General features: G+C 39.6%; 1 protein-coding gene across 2 annotated transcripts in view; it reads left to right on the top strand.

The window, feature by feature from the left end:
• The window catches only part of NRBF2 (nuclear receptor binding factor 2), a 32,147-nt gene extending 17,372 nt beyond the window's left edge, over window positions 1-14,775 (top strand). Inside the window, exons 2-4 of one of the 2 annotated variants that reach the window (XM_043926236.1) lie at window positions 5,848-5,932; window positions 11,886-11,926; window positions 13,256-14,775. In XM_043926236.1, coding sequence (XP_043782171.1) covers window positions 5,848-5,932; window positions 11,886-11,926; window positions 13,256-13,966 — 837 coding nt within the window. In that variant the 3' untranslated portion in view covers window positions 13,967-14,775. The remainder of the gene's footprint in view (window positions 1-5,847; window positions 5,933-11,885; window positions 11,927-13,255) is intronic. The other variant, XM_043926237.1, reaches the window with a different exon arrangement.
• Window positions 14,776-20,015: the final 5,240 nt, after the last annotated feature.

The following is a 20,015-nucleotide window of genomic DNA, read 5'->3' on the forward strand; positions in this document are numbered from 1 at the left end:
ATCTTTTCATGTGTTTGTTAGCCATCTGTATGTCTTCTTTGGAGAAATGTCTGTTTAGTTCTTTGGCCCATTTTTTGATTGGGTCTTTTGTTTTCCTGGAATTGAGCTGCAGGAGTTGCTTGTATATATTTGAGATTAATTCTTTGTCTGTTTCTTCATTTGCTATTATTTTCTCCCATTCTGAAGGCTGTCTTTTCACCTTGCTTATAGTTTCCTTTGTTGTGCAGAAGCTTTTAATTTTAATTAGGTCCCATTTGTTTATTTTTGCTTTTATTTCCAATATTCTGGGAGGTGGGTCGTAGAGGATCCTGCTGTGATTTATGTCGGAGAGTGTTTTGCTTATGTTTTCCTCTAGGAGTTTAATAGTTTCTGGTCTTAGGTTTAGATCTTTAATCCATTTTGAGTTTATTTTTGTGTATGGTGTTAGAAAGTGTTCTAGTTTCATTCTTTTACAAGTGGTTGACCAGTTTTCCCAGCACCATTTGTTAAAGAGATTATCTTTTTTCCATTGTATATTTTTGCCTTCTTTGTCAAAGATAAGATGTCCATAGGTGCGTGGATTTATCTCTGGGCTTTCTATTTTGTTCCATTGCTCTATATTTCTGTCTTTGTGCCAGTACTATACTGTCTTGATGACTGTGGCTTTGTAGTAGAGCCTGAAGTCAGGCAGGTTGGTTCCTCCAGTTCCATTCTTCTTTCTCAAGATTGCTTTGGCTATTTGAGGTTTTTTGTATTTCCATACAAATTGTGAAATTATTTGTTCTAGTTCTGTGAAAAATACCGTTGGTAGCTTGATAGGGATTGCATTGAATCTATAGATTGCTTTCGGTAGTATACTCATTTTCACTGTACTGATTCTTCTAATCCATGAACACGGTATATTTCTCCATCTATTTGTGTCCTCTTTGATTTCTTTCATCAGTGTTTTATAGTTTTCTATATATAGGTCTTTTGTTTCTTTAGGTAGATTTATTCCTAAGTATTTTATTCTTTTTGTTGCAATGGCGAATGGAATTGTTTCCTTAATTTCTCTTTCTGTTTTCTCATTTTAGTGTATAGGAATGCAAGGGATTTCTGTGTGTTAATTTTATATCCTGCAACTTTACTATATTCACTGATTAGCTCTAGTAGTTTTCTGGTGGAGTCTTTAGGGTTTCCTATGTAGAGGATCATGTCATCTGCAAACAGTGAGCGTTTTACTTCTTCTTTTATTTCTTTTTCTGCTCTGTTGTGGCCAAAACTTCCAAAACTATATTGAATAGTAGTGGTGAGAGTGGGCACCCTTGTCTTGTTCCTGATTTTAGGGGAAATGTTTTCAATTTTTCATGATTGAGGATAATGTCTGCTGAGGGTTTGTCATATACAGCTTTTATTATGTTGAGGTATGTTCCTTCTATTCCTGCTTTCTGGAGGGTTTTTATCATAAATGGATGTTGAATTTTGTCAAAGGCTTTCTCTGCATCTATAGAGATAATCATATGGTTTTTATTTTTCAATTTGTTAATGTGGTGTATTACATTGATTTGCGAATATTGAAGAATCCTTGCATCCCTGGGATAAAGCCCACTTGGTCATGATGTATGATCTTTTTAATATGTTGTTGGATTCTGTTTGCTAGAATTTTGTTAAGGATTTTTGTATCTATGTTCATCAGTGATATTGGCCTATAGTTTTCTTTTTTTGTGGCATCTTTGTCAGGTTTTGGTATTAAGGTGAAAAACATTCTCATCTTAAAGATGAGAAAACTTGGGCAGGAAGTTAAGAAAGCCAAGTTCTGGTATCTAATAAGTGCTCAAGCTGAGATTTGAAAACCTCAACAGTCAGCATTTGCTGGGTGTCTAACAAGACTTGGTGTAGGACCTATATTTTAATAGGGAGTTTGATTGCTCATGTGCTAGATAACGAGAGTAGGTATGTGTTTTAAAATGAGATGTAACTCCTGAATTGGCAGAGTGATCAGAGATTGGATTTTACATGGAGACATTTTAGGGGAGTTGGAAGAGCCATGAGGTCCTGGTCTCACCACTTGGAAACTCTTGGTTTCTTTGGTTTTGAAAGGAAAAAAAAAAAAAGTTTATTTCATAACATAGACAGAAATAAACTCAAAATGGCTTAAAGACTTAACATGACAACATTAAACTCCTAGAAAAGAACATTGGCAAAACATTCTCTGACATAAATCATGGCAGTGTTTTCCTAGGGTAGTCTCCCAAGGCAATAGAAATAAAAGCAGAAATAAACAAATGGGACCTAATCAAACTTACAAGGTTTTGCATTGCAAAAGAAGCCATAAACAAAAAATCAGCCTACAGAATGGGAGAAAATATTTGCAAGCTATGTGACTGACAAGGGCTTAATTTTCAAAATATTCTAACAGCTCATGACAAAAAAACAAACAACTCAATTAAAAATGGGCAGAACACCCAAATAGACATTTCTTCAAAGAAGATATACAGATGGCCAGTAGGCACATGAAAAGATGTTCAACATCACTAATAGAGAAATTCAAATCAAAGCTACAGTGAGATACCACCTCACATCAGTCAGAGTGACCATCATTTAAAAAAATTCTACAAATTAAAGATGCTGGAGAGAAACAAGGGAATTCTACACTGTTGGTGGAAATGTAAGTTGGTGCAGCTGCTGTGAAGAACAGTGTTGGGGGTTCCTTAAAGTAAAAATAGCTATACATATGATCCAGCAGTCTCACTCCTGTGCATATATCCAGACGCAACTCCAATTTAAAAAGATACATTCACATCTATTTTCATAGCAGCACTATTACAATACCCCACACATGGTTCATGGACAGGTGAATGGATATAGGTGTTGTGTCATATGTACACATGGAATATTACTCAGCCACAAAAAATGAAATAATGCCATTTGAGGCAACATGGATGGGCCTGGAGGTTATCATAACAAGTAATAAGTCAGAGAAAGACAAATATGAGGTCACTTATATGTGGTATTTAAAATATGACACAAATGAACTTTTCTGTGAAACAGAAACAGTCTCACAGAAAACTTATGGTTAGCAAAGGGGAAATGGGGTGGGGCAGCTTGGAATTAGCAGACATAGACTATAGTATATAAAGAAGATAACCAACAAGGATCAACTGTATAACACAGGGAACTATATCCAATATCCTGTAATAAACCATAATGAAAAAGGGGAGAGAAAGAAAAAATACTCTCTTATTGTGAAACTTGTAGTAGTTTAACTAGGGAGCTTGATAAATATGGTCCAAGGTAGAAAGGGATTGATGTCATTGGACAGAAACTAAAAAACACAGCGTTAGAATGAGGTAACCCCAGAGAGCATCTCATCCCTGCTTCTCAAGTGTGTCTGGGAACCTGTGGGTCTAGCTTTACCAGTGGAATCTGAGGTCCTACTGAAGAAGAGTCTACATGTATTCTTCAGGGGATTCAGATTCAGTTAAAACTTGAGAAGCACAGATGTGGTCTAACTCCATCATTTTACAAGTGAGGAAGCAGACCCTGAAGGCCCAGGTAATTTGGCTGGTTTAGTGGGAGAGTGAGGACTTGTGCCCGTGCCCCAGGTTCTTCATGGGCTTTGCCGACACTGTGCCATCCTAGTTAGAAGGTACTTTTGGATTTCAGAGAACTCTGTCTCTTCTGGAGGACTTCTTTCACAGCCTAGAGAGGTATAGGAATGTGCTGATTCTTTCATTTCTCCCCTCTACCTAGAACCTGTCACTTGCTTCAGCTGTACTCAGAATACACTTCTTGGGGAAATCATGTTGGTCGTAACTTTGTTTTCTTTCCACAGATCTCTCATTTCTGGACACTATCTAATATTCCTGTGTTCAGAACATGTTTGTTTCCTTCAGGCCAAGACTCCATGGTTGAAACTACTTTCAGCCCATAGTCATTTCCTGTTACCCACCCACCCACCCACCTTTTTTAGGAATGAATTGAAACTTAGAGAAAAAGTTTGTTTACTGTTTGAAGAGTAAGAAGCCTCTGAAACAATTGGAAGAATAATCTTGTTTCTAAGAGTGTTACTTCTTCCTTATTAAAATAGAAACAGGAGAAATGTGAACAGCATGCCTTTGCTAGAAGTGCATATGTAAATAGCATGCATGCATTGCTAGAAGTGTACTGTTCCTGCTTTTGTCTTCACCTGTTTTCCACTGAGCATGATTTGTAAGCATGCTCAGAACATTTCTGATCTCAGCTACAAGAGTGATCCTCTGACATGGTTTTATGAGGCATCAGTGGCACATCTTTTGAAAAGCATTCAAGACGAATCATTTTATACCTGACACAGATTTGATTTTTGCTGTTAAACACACTAAGGTAAAGTACAGAGAACATACAGTTTTCCATCTCTGATTTTTTTTTTTAATTAAAAAAGTTTTTGACCACACCATGTGGCTTATGGGATCTCAGTTCCCTGACCAGGGATTGAACCTGGGCCATGGCAGTGAAAGCACTGATTCCTAACCACTAGACCATCAGGGATCTCCCAAATTTGCCGTCTATAGTTTTTAAATGTACAGTTCAGTAGTGTTAAGAATATTCACATTTTTGTGCAGCAGATGTCCAGAACTTTTTCATCTTGTGAAAATGAAACTCTACACCCACTGAATGAGAATGTCCCATCTTTCTCTCCCCTGGTTTCTGGCAACCACCATTCTACTTTCAGGTTTTATGAATTTGACTACTTTAGATATGTCTTTGGGCTTCCCAGATATCTCAGTGGTAAAGAATCAGCCTGCCGACACAAGAGATGAGGGTTCAATCCCTGGGCTGGAGGATCCCTGGAGAAGGGAATGGCAACCCACTTCAGTATTCTTGCCTGGAGAATTCCATGGACAGAGGAGTCTGGTGGGCTGCAGTCCATGGGGTCACAGAGAGTCACGACATGACTGAAAGACTGAGCACAGATACCTCATAAGTGGGGTCATACAGTATTTTTTTTTTTTAAGTGGCTCATTTTATATTTCATTACTAGCTTAAAGTCCTTAAAGTTCATCCATGTTACAGCATGTGTCGGTTTTCTCTGTCTTCAGGCTAATTTTACACTGTACATATATACCATGTTTTGTTCATTTTTCTATTGATGCTTAGGTTACTTCCTCTTTTTGACTACTGTGAATAATGCTGTTATGAACATAAGTGTATAGTGCTTTTTTCACTTTGAGTAGCTTTGTTAAATTATCTGTGAGTTTGTTAGTGAGGAAAACATTAGCCTAGTTGGAAGACTTCCATTTCTTTTTCCTTGCCTGCTAATTATATAAGATATGTGACCACTGTGAGTCTAGGGAGCTCCTTTTGTAAGAGATGAAACACATTTCACAGAATTGTAATAATTCTTAAATGTAACACAGATGTAAGGAGACAAATGACTACTTAGTTAGTCCATATGCATTCAGTACTTATGCGTTAGTTGTTCAGGTGAGTTGTACCTGAAAAAATATCCACCATAACATTAAATATTGGTATAATTAATTCCTCAACTACATAATGAATTTTTTATCTTTAAAATGTAAATAGTAACTTTAATGTTGAAAAGGAAGACTGAGTTAAAAAACAAGAAAGTATACAATTTGAGTAACAATCTGATTTTAACTCTTGGTTAATCTCTGACGAATGTGAGCACCTTGAAGGAGTTAGTGCCTGGTATTAACCTTGATAGTTTATTAGTAGAGTTGAAAGAAGTTACCAGTCCTTTCAGATACTACACATTAGATTTCCCCAGTTTCAGATAGAGTTGTAATGGTTTGGCATATGTGGCAACAAACAGCATTACTGTCTTAAAAGTTTTCGTTGTTTTTTTTTTTTTCTCAAGTAAATAACTCAGGAATGTTTGTCTTCTAGGCCCATCAACAGAGCAGACGAGCAGATCGTTTGTTAGCTTCAGGGAAATACGAAGAGGCTATTTCTTGTCACAAAAAGGCTGCAGGTGAGTATTCTTTTTAAGTAGTACTGAGTCTGAAACTGCTGGGCAGTTTCTTTTTTCCAGTATCTCTCAACACAGTATTTAGAATGAAAGTCACAAGAGTAATGATGTGTTATTGCCCTGCGTATATACCACACTGACACTACTGACCCACTAGAACACAGCTTAGAATATTTTTCAAGTGAGTGTGTTAGATTTTCCAGCTCCTCTTAGCCTGGTCTCTCTAAATCATGGAAATTGGATATGCCTTATTGGTAAAGGATTCCTAGACACAACTTTCTGAGCCGGAAGATCCCCAGAGACAGAAGTGATTGCCATTAAGTGTCTGTCGGTTCCTCTTAGTTGTTATAGAGGAGTTTGGATTTCAAATATTCAGCCATTTTGGGTTCTGGAATTAATAACTAATTTAATTACAGCCAATTAATTTTCACTGAGTTTCTGTTTCCTAAGGTGCTGATAATGGAAAACCCATTGAAACCCTTTCCTGTGGTCTTTCTTTAGCTTCCCTTCTGAAAGTTTCATCTATACATTCATGCCTATAGTATCATGCCGCTGATGACATTTAGAATTACTGGATTCCTTTCAAACACCTTATTTTATCCCAGTCGTAAAAGTTAGTGGTGTATGTTGAACTCAGAAATAGCTCTCTAGGGTCTGTTTTGTACAGACTGGTTTCTGTTGGCTGAGTAACAAACCTAAAAGCTTAGGAGTGGGAGTGGTACATCCAAAATCGGTGTGGCCACCATTCTTTGAGCAGGCCCTGTAGTCTTCCTGCTAGAGAAAGGCACTTCTTTTCCCTGAGGCCAGTACTGTAGTCAGCGTCCTGTTTTTTCCTGGCAGAATCTTCTTCTCCTCTGTTGCCTTACTGCTGAAATATAGATAGCACAGTGGAGACTGGCTTAGAAAAGTCCTTCTGTGTCAGTGATTTTTGCCTACAAGTCAGTAATTTTTAAGAGAAAATTTCAAGTCTTACTGTTGAAGAGTTAGTTTTGCCACTGAAGTGTACCCTTCAGCTGTAGGGCTGAGCACATTATATGTATCCCATAAATCTTTGTGGTTTTTAATTTATTATTATCACTACTTGGCCATGCCTCACAGCATGGATTGTGTGTTGATTGGTAAAATAGTCTTTTTTTTTTTCCCCCAGAGAAGGAAGGATTTATTACTTGCAGCAAGAAAGGAGAACACTTGCTTTCCCAAAGCAGTGTCTCTGATTGGTAGGATATTCTGAGTATATAAAAGGTATAAAAGTTGTTTTTTTTAAGATTTATTTATTAATTTTATTTTTGGCTGTGCTAGGTCTTTGTTGCGATGCCCCAGCTTCTCGTGGTGGTGGCTTCTCCTGCCGCGGAGCGCAGGGTCGAGGGCACATGGGCGTCAGTAGTTGCATGCACAGCCTGGGCTCAGTCCTTGTGGCCTGCAGGCTTAGGTGCTCAGCAGCATGTGGGATCTTCCCTTCCTGCTTGGGAGGGAAGTTTCTTTCATTCCTAGTCTATATTCCTGTCTTCATTGGAAGACTTAAAATTAATGTTGGGCTTTAAACACCTCTCCCCCTTTCTCTTTATCTAAATTCTGTGACTTTCTCAGGGGTAGAAAAGATAAAGGCAGTCTGTTGGATTCCATTAGCTCTAACTTTGGAGGTACAACTTTAAGTGTGATTACTTAATCCCACCCAGCCGATTTGATTTGGAGTTTAGACTTGTTTGAAAATAGCCTTGTGTTGTGTTTCAGAGTAGAGTTGTGAATGTAATGCTAGTTTGAGAGTTAATGTGGATGGAATGAACTCTGTTTTCTAAATTGCCTTTAACATCTAGGCTTGAACAGAGCTGTTTTGGGAGGTGTGGATGTAAATATATCCTGAGAGTAAGCAACTTAGTGTTTAGAAATCATGTTAGAGACACAACAGGGGAAGGGGAATGTTGGGAACAAAAGCCTGAAGTGAGAGAATTCACCAGCAGAAGAAGGGGCCTCAGCTGAAGAGTGGAGGGAGACCCTGAGACTCCAGCGCCAAGGACTCACATCCTCTGTGCTTGGTAGTTCTGATAGTGCTTTGTGAATGTGTAGAAAGAAATACAGAGGTTGCTTGATCAGCTGAGATACCAAACTCAGAAAGAAAAAGCCATCTAAATCTGACAGGGGGTAGGGAGGAGGAGGGAAGGAGGTGTACTTATTTTTACCACCCTATATTGAAAAAAAAAAGTTAAGGAAGCTATAAACTACCAAGAATTCCCCACTGTTAGAGGACTCTTGCTTTAGATCCTTGATTGGCAGCTGTAACTGGGTTGCTGTAATTCTCCCTTGGCAGTCTTATGCAGTCCAGTCTCTAAGTGGATTTCTTCTCTTTTACAGACGGCAAAAAGGGCAAAAGCTTAAATGGGAAGTTAGTAACAGCCATTAACAATGTTTAGAACTCAAAGTGAACTTTTCGGAAGGTGAACAGACTTGAGGATGTGTGTTTATATGTACTTGAAAATAGATCTTGACCTGAACCTTCTCTGAGACTGTGGTGTCACAGAAATGATTCGGAGCACATCAGTCTTTGTCGTCAGAGTCAGTGCTGTGCTGTGTGTGCAGAATCAGTGCTGTGTGTGTGCAGAGTCAGTGCTGTGTGTGCAGGGTCAGTGCTGTGTGTGCAGAATCAGTGCTGTGTGTGTGCAGAGTCAGTGTTGTGTGTGTGCAGAGTCAGTGCTGTGTGTGCAGAGTCAGTGCTGTGTGTGTGCAGAGTCAGTGCTGTGTGTGCACAGTCAGTGTTGTGTGTATGCAGAGTCAGTGCTGTGTGTGTGCAGTCAGTGCTGTGTGTGTGCAGAGTCAGTGCTGTGTGTGTGCAGAGTCAGTGCTGTGTGTGCACAGTCAGTATTGTGTGTGTGCAGAGTCAGTGCTGTGTGTGCAGAGTCAGTGCTGTGTGTGTGCAGAGTCAGTGCTGTGTGTGCAGAGTCAGTGCTGTGTGTGCACAGTCAGTGTTGTGTGTGTGCAGAGTCAGTGCTGTGTGTGTGCAGAGTCAGTGCTGTGTGTGTGCAGTCAGTGCTGTGTGTGTGCAGAGTCAGTGTTGTGTGTGTGCAGAGTCAGTGTGTGTGTGCAGAGTCAGTGCTGTGTGTGTGCAGAGTCAGTGTTGTGTGTGTGCAGAGTCAGTGCTGTGTGTGTGCAGAGTCAGTGCTGTGTGTGCAGAGTCAGTGTTGTGTGTGTGCAGAGTCAGTGCTGTGTGTGTGCAGTCAGTGTTGTGTGTGTGCAGAGTCAGTGTTGTGTGTGTGCAGAGTCAGTGCTGTGTGTGTGCAGAGTCAGTGTGTGTGTGTGCAGAGTCAGTGCTGTGTGTGTGCAGAGTCAGTGCTGTGTGTGTGCAGTCAGTGCTGTGTGTGCAGGGTCAGTGCTGTGTGTGCAGAGTCAGTGCTGTGTGTGTGCAGTCAGTGCTGTGTGTGTGCAGAGTCAGTGCTGTGTGTGTGCAGAGTCAGTGCTGTGTGTGTGCAGTCAGTGTTGTGTGTGTGCAGTCAGTGTTGTGTGTGTGCAGAGTCAGTGCTGTGTGTGTGCAGAGTCAGTGTGTGTGTGTGCAGAGTCAGTGCTGTGTGTGTGCAGAGTCAGTGCTGTGTGTGTGCAGTCAGTGCTGTGTGTGCAGGGTCAGTGCTGTGTGTGCAGAGTCAGTGCTGTGTGTGTGCAGAGTCAGTGTTGTGTGTGTGCAGAGTCAGTGCTGTGTGTGTGCAGAGTCAGTGCTGTGTGTGTGCAGTCAGTGCTGTGTGTGCAGGGTCAGTGCTGTGTGTGCAGAGTCAGTGCTGTGTGTGCAGGGTCAGTGCTGTGTGTGCAGTCAGTGCTGTGTGTGTGCACAGTCAGTGTTGTGTGTGTGCAGAGTCAGTGCTGTGTGTGCAGAGTCAGTGCTGAGTGTGCAGAGTCAGTGCTGTGTGTGTGCAGAGTCAGTGTTGTGTGTGTGCAGAGTCAGTGTTGTGTGTGTGCAGAGTCAGTGCTGTGTGTGTGCAGAGTCAGTGTTGTGTGTGTGCAGAGTCAGTGCTGTGTGTGTGCAGAGTCAGTGTTGTGTGTGTGCAGAGTCAGTGCTGTGTGTGTGCAGAGTCAGTGTGTGTGTGTGCAGGGTCAGTGCTGTGTGTGCAGTCAGTGCTGTGTGTGCAGAGTCAGTGCTGTGTGTGTGCAGATAGGCTTTACAGTCTGCTGTGCGGATAGGCTGTGGCAGCTCAACAGATCCATGATAGAATAGTAGTAGATGTTATTAAAAAGTAATAGATTCTTCAGATATTCTTAATTCCTTTTCCTCATCATTTACTTAGTATTTACTTTAAATGTTAGCCTCGTATCATGATTGAAGGAAGGAGTTTAACCACATTGTTAGATTTTCTGAGACAAGTATTCTCTACTGACATTTCTGTCATGGTGGGCACTTGTTCCTGTTGTGGCTGTGGAGCAAATTCATTACCATGTAAACAGGTTAAAAACCACCACCACAATATTGTCATTATTCTCCAATTAAATTAATTTTTTAAATAAATTTTTTTTCTTTTAAAGTAACTTTTAAAGGCTCAGATTTTAAAATGACATTGGGTAAATCTTTTAAATGACAGTGGACTCTTGTTGAGTTCTCTGCTCTTTGGGAACTCAGTGTCCTTGGGTGTCTTCTGTCATGTTATAGTTTCAGGATTCTACAAAGGGAGGTATTCCATTTGGGTTAAGCATAGTTTTGTGAAACTTGCATTTGTTAAGAAACTGAATGTAAAGCAAACCATAGTTCATACAGGGAGACAGATGTATGTAGAGGGAATGGGAAGGATGGCTAGGGAAATTCATCCACACTATCACAGTAAGAAATAGAATGTCTCAACAGACTTAAACATGAAGAAAAGGAAAAGAAATGGTCTGTATGCAGTTATACAGACTTAATACAGGAGTAAAAGAAAGTTGAGGAAAAAAAATTTAATATGGGTGGAGCAAAGGCTGTATAACCAACTCTGTTTTCTGATGGAGAGGGAGCACCCAGTTAGTCTGTCTTAAAGACTGTGATAGAACCTGGCAGACAACAGTTGCAAGTCACGAACTTAGAAAATCATTAAAATATTTGGATTAAGAGTAGACAGAAAGCAGTGCCTGTAGTGTCAGCAAAAAGGCAAGAAGGAGCTTAATGTGTGAGAGATGCCAAAAAGTTTATAGTGAGGAAGAGATAAAAAATGAGGATTAATTGGACACAACCTGTAACTAATACTAATTGTTATTTTTACTGTTGCTAATAACACTTGTTATTTATACCCCGTCTTGTTCCAGACAAGCTATAAAAGGGCTTACAGAGGAATACAACAAAATATAAAATCCATAGAAAGATAAAATGGGAAAGGGCTGGGAGTATAGTTCACAAATGCATCACGAGTTCTTGAAGGGAAACATGGCTCCGTGCTTTCCAGCAGTTAGCTCATTTTCATAAATTTCATAATACTGCCTGCAACTGCTTATTATAAATGTCAGTGAGTTCTTCAGACTTTTAACTACCAAATTCATAGTAGGCTGATGATATAACTTAGAAACAATTCAATAAAATGGTTTTGTAGGAGGCCAAAATGATAAGTCTAGGTATTCATGTGTGTAAAAAGTAATTGATAGTCACTATCTTGATATTTCTGTGAGCATAATAGGATTTTGATAGGTTTTTGTATAATTTTAATCTTCCCTAATTCTGTTTTTCTGATTATGTCATGTTTACTTCCTTAACTGTGAAATCTACAGTGATTTAAAAGAGCCAGCTCCTCCAGGTGAAGTATGGGATATCTCCATTTGATTACTACTGATCCCCTTTTTGGGGAAGTTAAGAATCCTTTTTTAAAAAATCCTTTTCAGGAATAGGATAACTGTGTAGCCGAATTGCTTCTAAGACCAGTTCTCTTTGTCATAGGAAGAGTATATCTTACTTTAATCTTTTAATAACAAAATGATGACATATATTAATGTGCCTTTTTTTTTTTTTTTTTTAAATCAGCATATCTTTCTGAAGCCATGAAGCTAACACAGTCTGAGCAGGTAAGACACTTTTAATATTTCCAACAAGGGTTAGAAAGGTTTTCTTGTGGAGATTTGAATCGTGTATAAAATAAAGTTCTTGAGGGGAAATGAGTTCTTGAAGGGAAAAATGGCTCCTCCCAAAACACTGCAGTCAAAAATACATAAAATGGGGAAGAGATTAGTTTTTCAAAAAGGAAATTAAAACTAAATGAATTGACATACACATACTACTATGTATAAAATAGATAATCAGCAAAGACCTACTTCACAGCACAGGGACCTTTATGCAACACTCTATAATGACGTGTATGGGAAAAGAATCTAGAAGAGTAGATATATGTGTATCTGTAACTGATTCACTTTACTGTACACCCAAGACTAGTACAACTTTGTAAATCAACTATACTCCAATATAAAATAAAGATTAAAACTGAACTGCTGCTGATGGCATGCAGAAACTGCTTGTCCTTTTCTTCCTAGGGTTTCCTCATAGACCTTAGATTGCCATGTGTGTCCTTTAGAGACCCCTCTTAATGCCTTTTCTGCTGTTTAGCTCACAGTAAGCAAGCCAGCCTGGCCAAGGGGAAACCAGTTGGCCTTTCCTTTGCTTGTCAAAGATAATTTAAATCCAAACCTGTCTTTTCCTGAACTCCTAAGCGGTTCCGGCACTTTTATTTCATCAGTGGCTTTACATTGTCTTCTGTGTTTGGGGGGGGCCTGTGTAGGGTTTTAAAATGCCTTTATACAAAGCTGAATCTTCAACCAAAGGTGATTTCCTGATAATAAAAGTGGCAGATATATAGGAGTTATTTGGTAAATCTTTAATTGACTTGAGAAGATCTGAGGGGATCTCAGTGACGGGAAAAAATGCCAATTCTGTAGAAGTTGTGTTCCATTCTGTGTACTTCCTTTTGACTGTCCAGAACTGCTTGTGTAATATAGACGTGCATCGAACCCTTGCTGATAGAAAGACTTTAGCTAGTTGTAGAATAGAAGTCCAAACAGGAAATTTTCTGATTTTAAGCTGAGTACAAATAGCATTGCAGAGGGCTAAGGCACATTCAAAAAAGGTACGATTCAGTGTGTTGATTTGGAATTGGAATAGGACTTACTCTGACTCCTTGAACAGTGTTTTGTTTATGAATAAAGATGGTAGCTTACCTAGAAAGACTGTTTATTATTTTGGAAAATGTTTCGCGTTCTATGGAGTTGCAAACATAGTATAAATTTAAAAGATTCAAGTGATACGGGCTTATTCAGAAAGGAAGATGCTAGAATAGCGTTTACTGGATATTACTAAAGAGACTAAGAAAATGTTAAATTGTCCCTTTCTTTCTGCGTTAATAGGCTCACTTATCACTGGAACTGCAAAGGGATAGCCACATGAAACAGCTCCTCCTCATCCAGGAGAGATGGAAGAGGGCAAAGCGGGAGGAGAGACTGAAAGCCCAGCAGGGCACAGACAAGGATGCAGCTGCCCAGCTTCAGGCGTCTCACAGACCCTCCGCTGAGGATGCAGACAGCCAGAGCCCCCTGCTCTCTCAGAAGTACAGCCCTTCCACAGAGAAACACTTGCCTGAAATTCAGGGGGTCTTTGACAGGGATCCAGACACACTACTATTTTTACTTCAGCAAAAGCGGGAGCCAACAGAGCCGTGCATTGGAAGCAAAGCCCCAAAAGATGATAAAACAATTATAGAGGAGCAGGCCACCAAAATTGCAGATTTGAAGAGGCATGTGGAATTCCTTGTGGCTGAGAATGAAAGATTACGGAGAGAGAACAAACAGCTAAAGGCTGAAAAGGCCAGACTTCTAAAAGGCCCAGTAGAAAAGGAGCTTGATGTAGATGCGGATTTTGTGGAAAAGTCAGAGTTATGGAGCTTGCCACCACATTCAGAAACTGCAACAGCCTCTTCAACCTGGCAGAAGTTTGCCTCAAACACTGGGAAAGCCAAGGATATTCCAATACCCAATCTTCCTCCCTTGGATTTCCCATCTCCAGAACTTCCCCTCATGGAGTTCTCCGAGGATATTCTGAAAGGATTTATGAATAATTAAAATGGAAGGCCATAGAAGAGGTAAAGAGAGGAAATAATATGGTAATACAGATAATCCAGCAAAAATAAAAAAGGGAAAACCACGTGCAAGGGTAGTCCCGGAGATGCTGCACCTGGCATACTGCAGAGAAGAGGCATTGACAGGACTTGGCAACAGTCACTGTGAAACATGTCGCGTGTCTGATTTACTGACTCAAGTTAATGATTCCAGACTTGGCAGATACTAAACTGTTGGAGGTTCACTTTCTCCTGATACAAACCAAATGGCTACCTGGAATAATTTTTTTCAAGCAACAATTATTTTTCTTATCTTCAGGGTTAAAATGTATAAAAGTATGTTATGTGTAATTAATCTATAATGCCATAAATGATAATGCAAAACCTAAATAATATGGTTGCCTGAGGGGCTGCCTTGTATCTGAAACATGCTTTCTATCATGCGTTGACTGTATGCATCTTGTTATGCACATTTCCTTTGTCTAATAAGGTGTGTAAGGCACACCTTTCTAGAAGAAACTGTGCCACACTTTGCACTACTCGTAACATAATGATAACCTCAAGACTATCAGGAGAAATATTTAAATTTCCATTTATGAAGAAAGGAACCAAATTATTAGTTATGCTTTTTTTTTAAATTACCAGTTTACATAATTAATCAGGGTGCATTTTAAGTTCTAACTTTGTTTATTGTGTAATGCGTCATTTGAAAATATCAAGGAAATATCCTTTTGTTTTTAATGATGCACGAGTGGAAGTAATGCTAGTCGGCAGTATTTGATTGTAATAAATCAATAAAGTAATTGTATTTTATACCTTTGTTAAAAGCAGGTTTTGTTCAGCTTCTGTGTTGGAAATTTTGAACATGAATTTGAAGACATTCTGTCAAAACAGTTACTTCGATACATTAGAGATTTTCTTCATGTTTTGTAGTCAGCTACCTCTACAGCTACGGTGGAAGAGAACAAGGAAGTCGCTGAGGCCTCGAGGCACCCAGCCTTCGTGGGCTGGCACACAGGGACAGTGTTCAGGCTGCAGGCAGCCGCGCCCCAGCTCAGAGCAGGGGTAGCGGAGCACTGCTTGGAGCCTCTCCTCTCGCAGAGTCCAGTGATGGTCCAGGAGCGGGAAGAAGAGGAGGGTGTAAGTGAAACATGAAGGCATAAGCCACTGGGTGTGTTTAAAGCATACACTTGGTTTATCTTGGGGGAGAGGCAAAAATATGGATGAACAGCCTCTCCTGAGGGGATGGGGACCACTGGGCTGAGGGGATAGGGTTGGGCTCACATGTCTAGTGATGAAACCAGCAGAAGGACGATGAGATGAAGTAACCATGCAGAAGTTCCTTTTCTCCCGTGTCTCATCTTGGTGCAGATGAAACCAAAAATAAACTTAGCTTCTTAAAATAGGATAAGAGTTCTATTCTCTGTTGATTGTCCATCTCAGTGTTGTAGTATCCTAGACTCACAATACTTTGCTTGCCTAACCTTTCTCATAAAAGTTGAGATTTAAAAGATTGTGCCAATAATGACACTGTTATTAGCCTGTCTATTCACTTTTAAAATGAAATGTTCTGACATGAACACTTCGTAAGACACCCTCCCTTTCTTCCCCTACCATCTCCCTCCTCTACCCCCGCCCCATTACTTTCAGCAGTTTGACTTATTCCACAGGACCCTGTTCTGTGCATTTCCACTAACATACATATTAAATGGACTAACTTTACTTTTCCATTGTCCTTGAAGCATTTATTCACACTTTTTAGTACTCCTGTTTCATCTTGTTTTTAGGTTTTGTATTTGAGTCTATCAGTAGAGTGTATTGGGTTGGCCAAAAGGTTTATTTGGTTTTTTCCATCAGCTGGTTCTGGTAGCACTTACTTGTCGTTGACATCACTCAGAACAGTTTTATTAGATTGTATTGTGACAACTGTACATCAGTGTGCATTTAAAAAAAGTTATCAAAATTGGTGAATTTTGTGTAGCATTTTTAATATTGAGAATGGAAGAAAATATTTTTGACATGTTATGCTTTATTATTTCAAGAGAGGTAAAAATGCAACTGAAATGCAAAAAAAGATTTGTGCAGTGTATGGAGGTGTTCTGACTGATGGAATGTGTCAAAAGAGGTTTGTGAAGTTAGCGATTCTCACTGAACGATGTTCCACAGTCGGGTAGACCAGTTGGAAGTTGATAGCGATCAAATTGACGCATTGAGAACAATCACCATTATACCATACAGGAGAGAGCCAACATATTTCAAAATAGCCAACTCAACTATGAAAATCAGTTGCACCAGTTTGATTATGTTATTCCCTTTGATGTTTCAGTTCTACATAAGTTAAGCAAAAAAACACCTTGACTGTACTTCTGCACATGATTCTCTACTTAAATGTAATGAAAACACTCATTTTTAGAACAGAAATGGGCAATGTGACAGGCGATGAAAAGTGGATGCTGTTCCATGAGGTAGAACAGAAGAGATCATGGGGCAAGCGAAATGAACCACCACCAACCACACTTAATTCAGGCCAGTCTTCATCTAAAGAAGGTGGTGATGTAGATATGGTGGGATTGGAAGGGAGTCCTCTATTATGAGCTCTGGAAAACCAAACAATTCCAACAAGCATACTGCTCCCAGTTAGACCAAGGGAAAGTAGCACTCAACAAATAGTGTCTGGAATTAGTCAACAGACAGTGCATCATCTGCCATCAGGATAGTGCAAGATCACGTTTCTTTGATGATCAGGCAAAACTTGACTGGGAAGTTCTGATTTATCCACTGTACTCCCCAGACATTGCACCTTCGGATTTCCATGTATTTGTGTCTTTACAGAATTCTCTTAATGGAAAAAAAATGTCAATTCCTTGGAAGACTGTTAAGGTACCTGGAATTTACTTTGCTTAAAAGGATAAAGTTTTGGGAAGATGGGATTATGAAGTTGCCTGAAAATTGGCAGAACATAGTGGAACAAAATGGTGATTAACATTGTTCAATAAAGTTCTTGGTGAAAACAAAAAATGTGTCTTTTATTTTTACTTAAAAACCAAAGGAATTTTTTGGCCAACCCAGTATGTGCCTTTTGACCAGATGACTTGGTACGTTTGCAGCAACCTAACAGTGTCTCCATGGAGTGAGTGAAAGTTGCTCAGTGGTGTCGACTCTTTGCTACCCCATGGACTATAGAGTCCATGGAATTCTCCAGGCCAGAATACTGGAGTGGGTAGCCTTTCCCTTCGCCAGGGGATCTTCCTGACTCAGGAATCGAACCAGGGTCTCCTGCATTGCAGGCAGATTCTTTACCAACTGACCTATCAGAGTGGATGCTTAAAACACTATTCCCCAGGCACATGGCCAATCTCCTAGCCGGGGTTTGTAGGTGCTCTCTTCTCTCTGTGCAGCTTAAGGCCCTGAAAGGGATTTAAGGAAAGCTTCCTTCCACTAAATGAAACTGAATTATGCACGTACTGGAAGTGGAGTAGACTCTTGTCCTTCCTTACTCAGTGGTGGCCTCTTGCTTTTGAACCCAGATAACTATCTGGGCATTAGAAGGCAGTCCTATGTTCTTACTCTCAGCTTTTCACAGAATGTCAACAAAAACATTTCTTTCAGAAGGTTAGTATGTAGTAACAGTCTTAGTATAATGTCATGGTAACCACAGGTAAGTCCATACTGAATTCAGAAACCATGCTAACGAGGAAGTAAGATACTTTCAAAATCATTCTTGAAGCCATTGTCTATCCCTGGTGTTTTAACACAAGGTAATTGAAATAATGAAAATATTTTATCTCTAGATAAGTTAATTCAAAACATTAAAACACTATCTTTCTGCTTTTAACACTGTATAGGTACTTTTTAAAGAAGTGTAGTTGTTTTGTTTTTTTTTTCATTTATTTTTATTAGTTGGACGCTAATTACTTTACAATATTGTAGTGGTTTTTGCCATACATTGACATGAATCAGCCATGGATTTACGTATGTTCCCCATCCTGAACCCCCCCCCCCCACTTCCCTCCCCATTTTACAGTATTAGTTTCAGATGTACATACAGTGATTTGTTATTTTTATAAATTTTACTCCATTTAAAATTAAAATATCAGCTGTATTCCCTGTTCAGTATATCCTTGCAGCTTATTTATTTTATTCATAGTACTTTGTACCTCTTAACCCCTTATCCCAGTCTTGGCCTTCCCCCCTTATGTATCCCCAGTGGTAACCCAGTAAGTTATTTGTTTTCTATTATCTGTGTCTGTTTTTGTTATATTTAATCATCTTTTAAGGTGATAACATACAGGATTTGTCTTTCTGATGTATTTCACTAAGCATAATACCCTACTGGTCCATCCGTGTTAATGCAAATGGCAGAATTTTTATTCTTTCTTATGGCCAAGTAATATTACATTTTACAGCCACACTGACAGGTGTGAGGTCATATCTCATTGTGGTTTTGATTTTCATTTGTCTGACTAGCAATGTTGAGCATCTTTTCATGTGTCTGTTGGCCATCTGTCTTCTTTGGAAAAATGTCTTTAAATTTACTATCCACATTTAATTAATGAGCTGTTTATATAGTTCAGATACTAACCTATATTAGTCATAACACAAGTATTTTCTCCTATTCAGTAGGTTGTCTTTTTGTGTCAGTGGTTTCCTTTGTTGGATGAGAACTTTTAAATTTGATCTCCCTTAAGAGCTTGTCTTTTCTCCATTGTGTATTCTCCTTTATTGTAGATTAGTTGGCCGTATATGTATGAGTTGGTTTCTGGGCTATTTTGTTGCATTGATCTTTGTTTTTGTGCAGTATTCTATTTCAATTACTGTAGTTTTGTAGTGTAGTTCAGAAGTCAGGGAGCATGATACCTTTGGCTTTGTTCTTTAATCCTAAGATTGCTTTGTCTGGAACCTTTTTATTTTTTCTACGTGATGTTAAAATTTTTAGGATCTTTAAGACCTATCTTCTAAAAGAAATTGAGGCCCTGAAGGTAGGAGTTATGTAAACTTGTCTACCAGATTGGCAGCAGAGCCAAGAGAGGCCTAGACTAGCAGTCCTGGGCTACTACTTCCCCTGGGCCACGCTCGGGTTGTCTAATTTTCTTACCATGGCCCAGCGGCCTGGTCATTCAGGTTCCTCTCAGGTGCGTACTCTCCCACTCACCCCAGCTACCGTTTTCCCAGCTCCTTTTCCCCAAGAAGTTGGAGACCCCCCGTTGAAAGCTGAGCTTGTCCTTAAAATCACTTGTAGAAATCGTAATGTCCATTTTCTGTGGTTTTTATCTTTGAGGAGCTGTGATTGAAGTTTTGTTGTTTTAAAAGATGCACACACACCAGAGTGAGGCAGTCTGCCACAGGGTGTATTTGCAACCTCTTTGAAAAGACGTGACCTGTGATGATAGTAACAGCTATTATTATTTACCGAATCATTCTAGACAGTGATCTTTACCGTATTTTGTCATAATCCTAGTGTAGCCTAATTGAAGATTTCTGCCAGAACGAGTGGCAAGACTGTTTCAGGATTTGTCTATCTTGTCCCAGCTGGAAGCCTGTCCTAAGTCACCGCTGCCCAACGGTGCCATCTAGTGGATGGTGAGAAACCCTTGGAGTTCGTGGTGGGTTGCAGATGAAATCATTAGTTGGTATCTAGTAAATCATTCTGTCAAGAGTGGTTTTGTATTTATGAATAAGCAAAAAAAGTTACAGGGGTGCAATATGAATACAGGCACCAGATATTTAATGAATACCACCGTCCACTAGTACTATAAAATTATTTATATTGCCTTCATCAAAGTAGTGATGTGGTCAGAAGATGGGGAAATGGCTTCCTAGGTAAAGAACAAAGGCATGCAGTAAGAAATGAGGAGGAGGAACTGAGTAATCTTGGTCAGAATGAGGTCATGGCAAGACACGTGAGAAAATACTGGGCAGCTCATATGGATTGTCCTTGCCCATTTCCTAGGAGTGAGGGGGCCAGGCTTCCTGGTCTTGAGGAATGGAAAATACTTGGGTGGGTTGTTTTCAAGGCTAGCATTTGCTCAGTAGCCAAAAGGGTCCTGGTAAGC

The sequence above is a fragment of the Cervus elaphus genome, chromosome 15 (assembly GCF_910594005.1).
Source record: "Cervus elaphus chromosome 15, mCerEla1.1, whole genome shotgun sequence".
NCBI classification, from domain to species: Eukaryota; Metazoa; Chordata; class Mammalia; order Artiodactyla; family Cervidae; genus Cervus; species Cervus elaphus.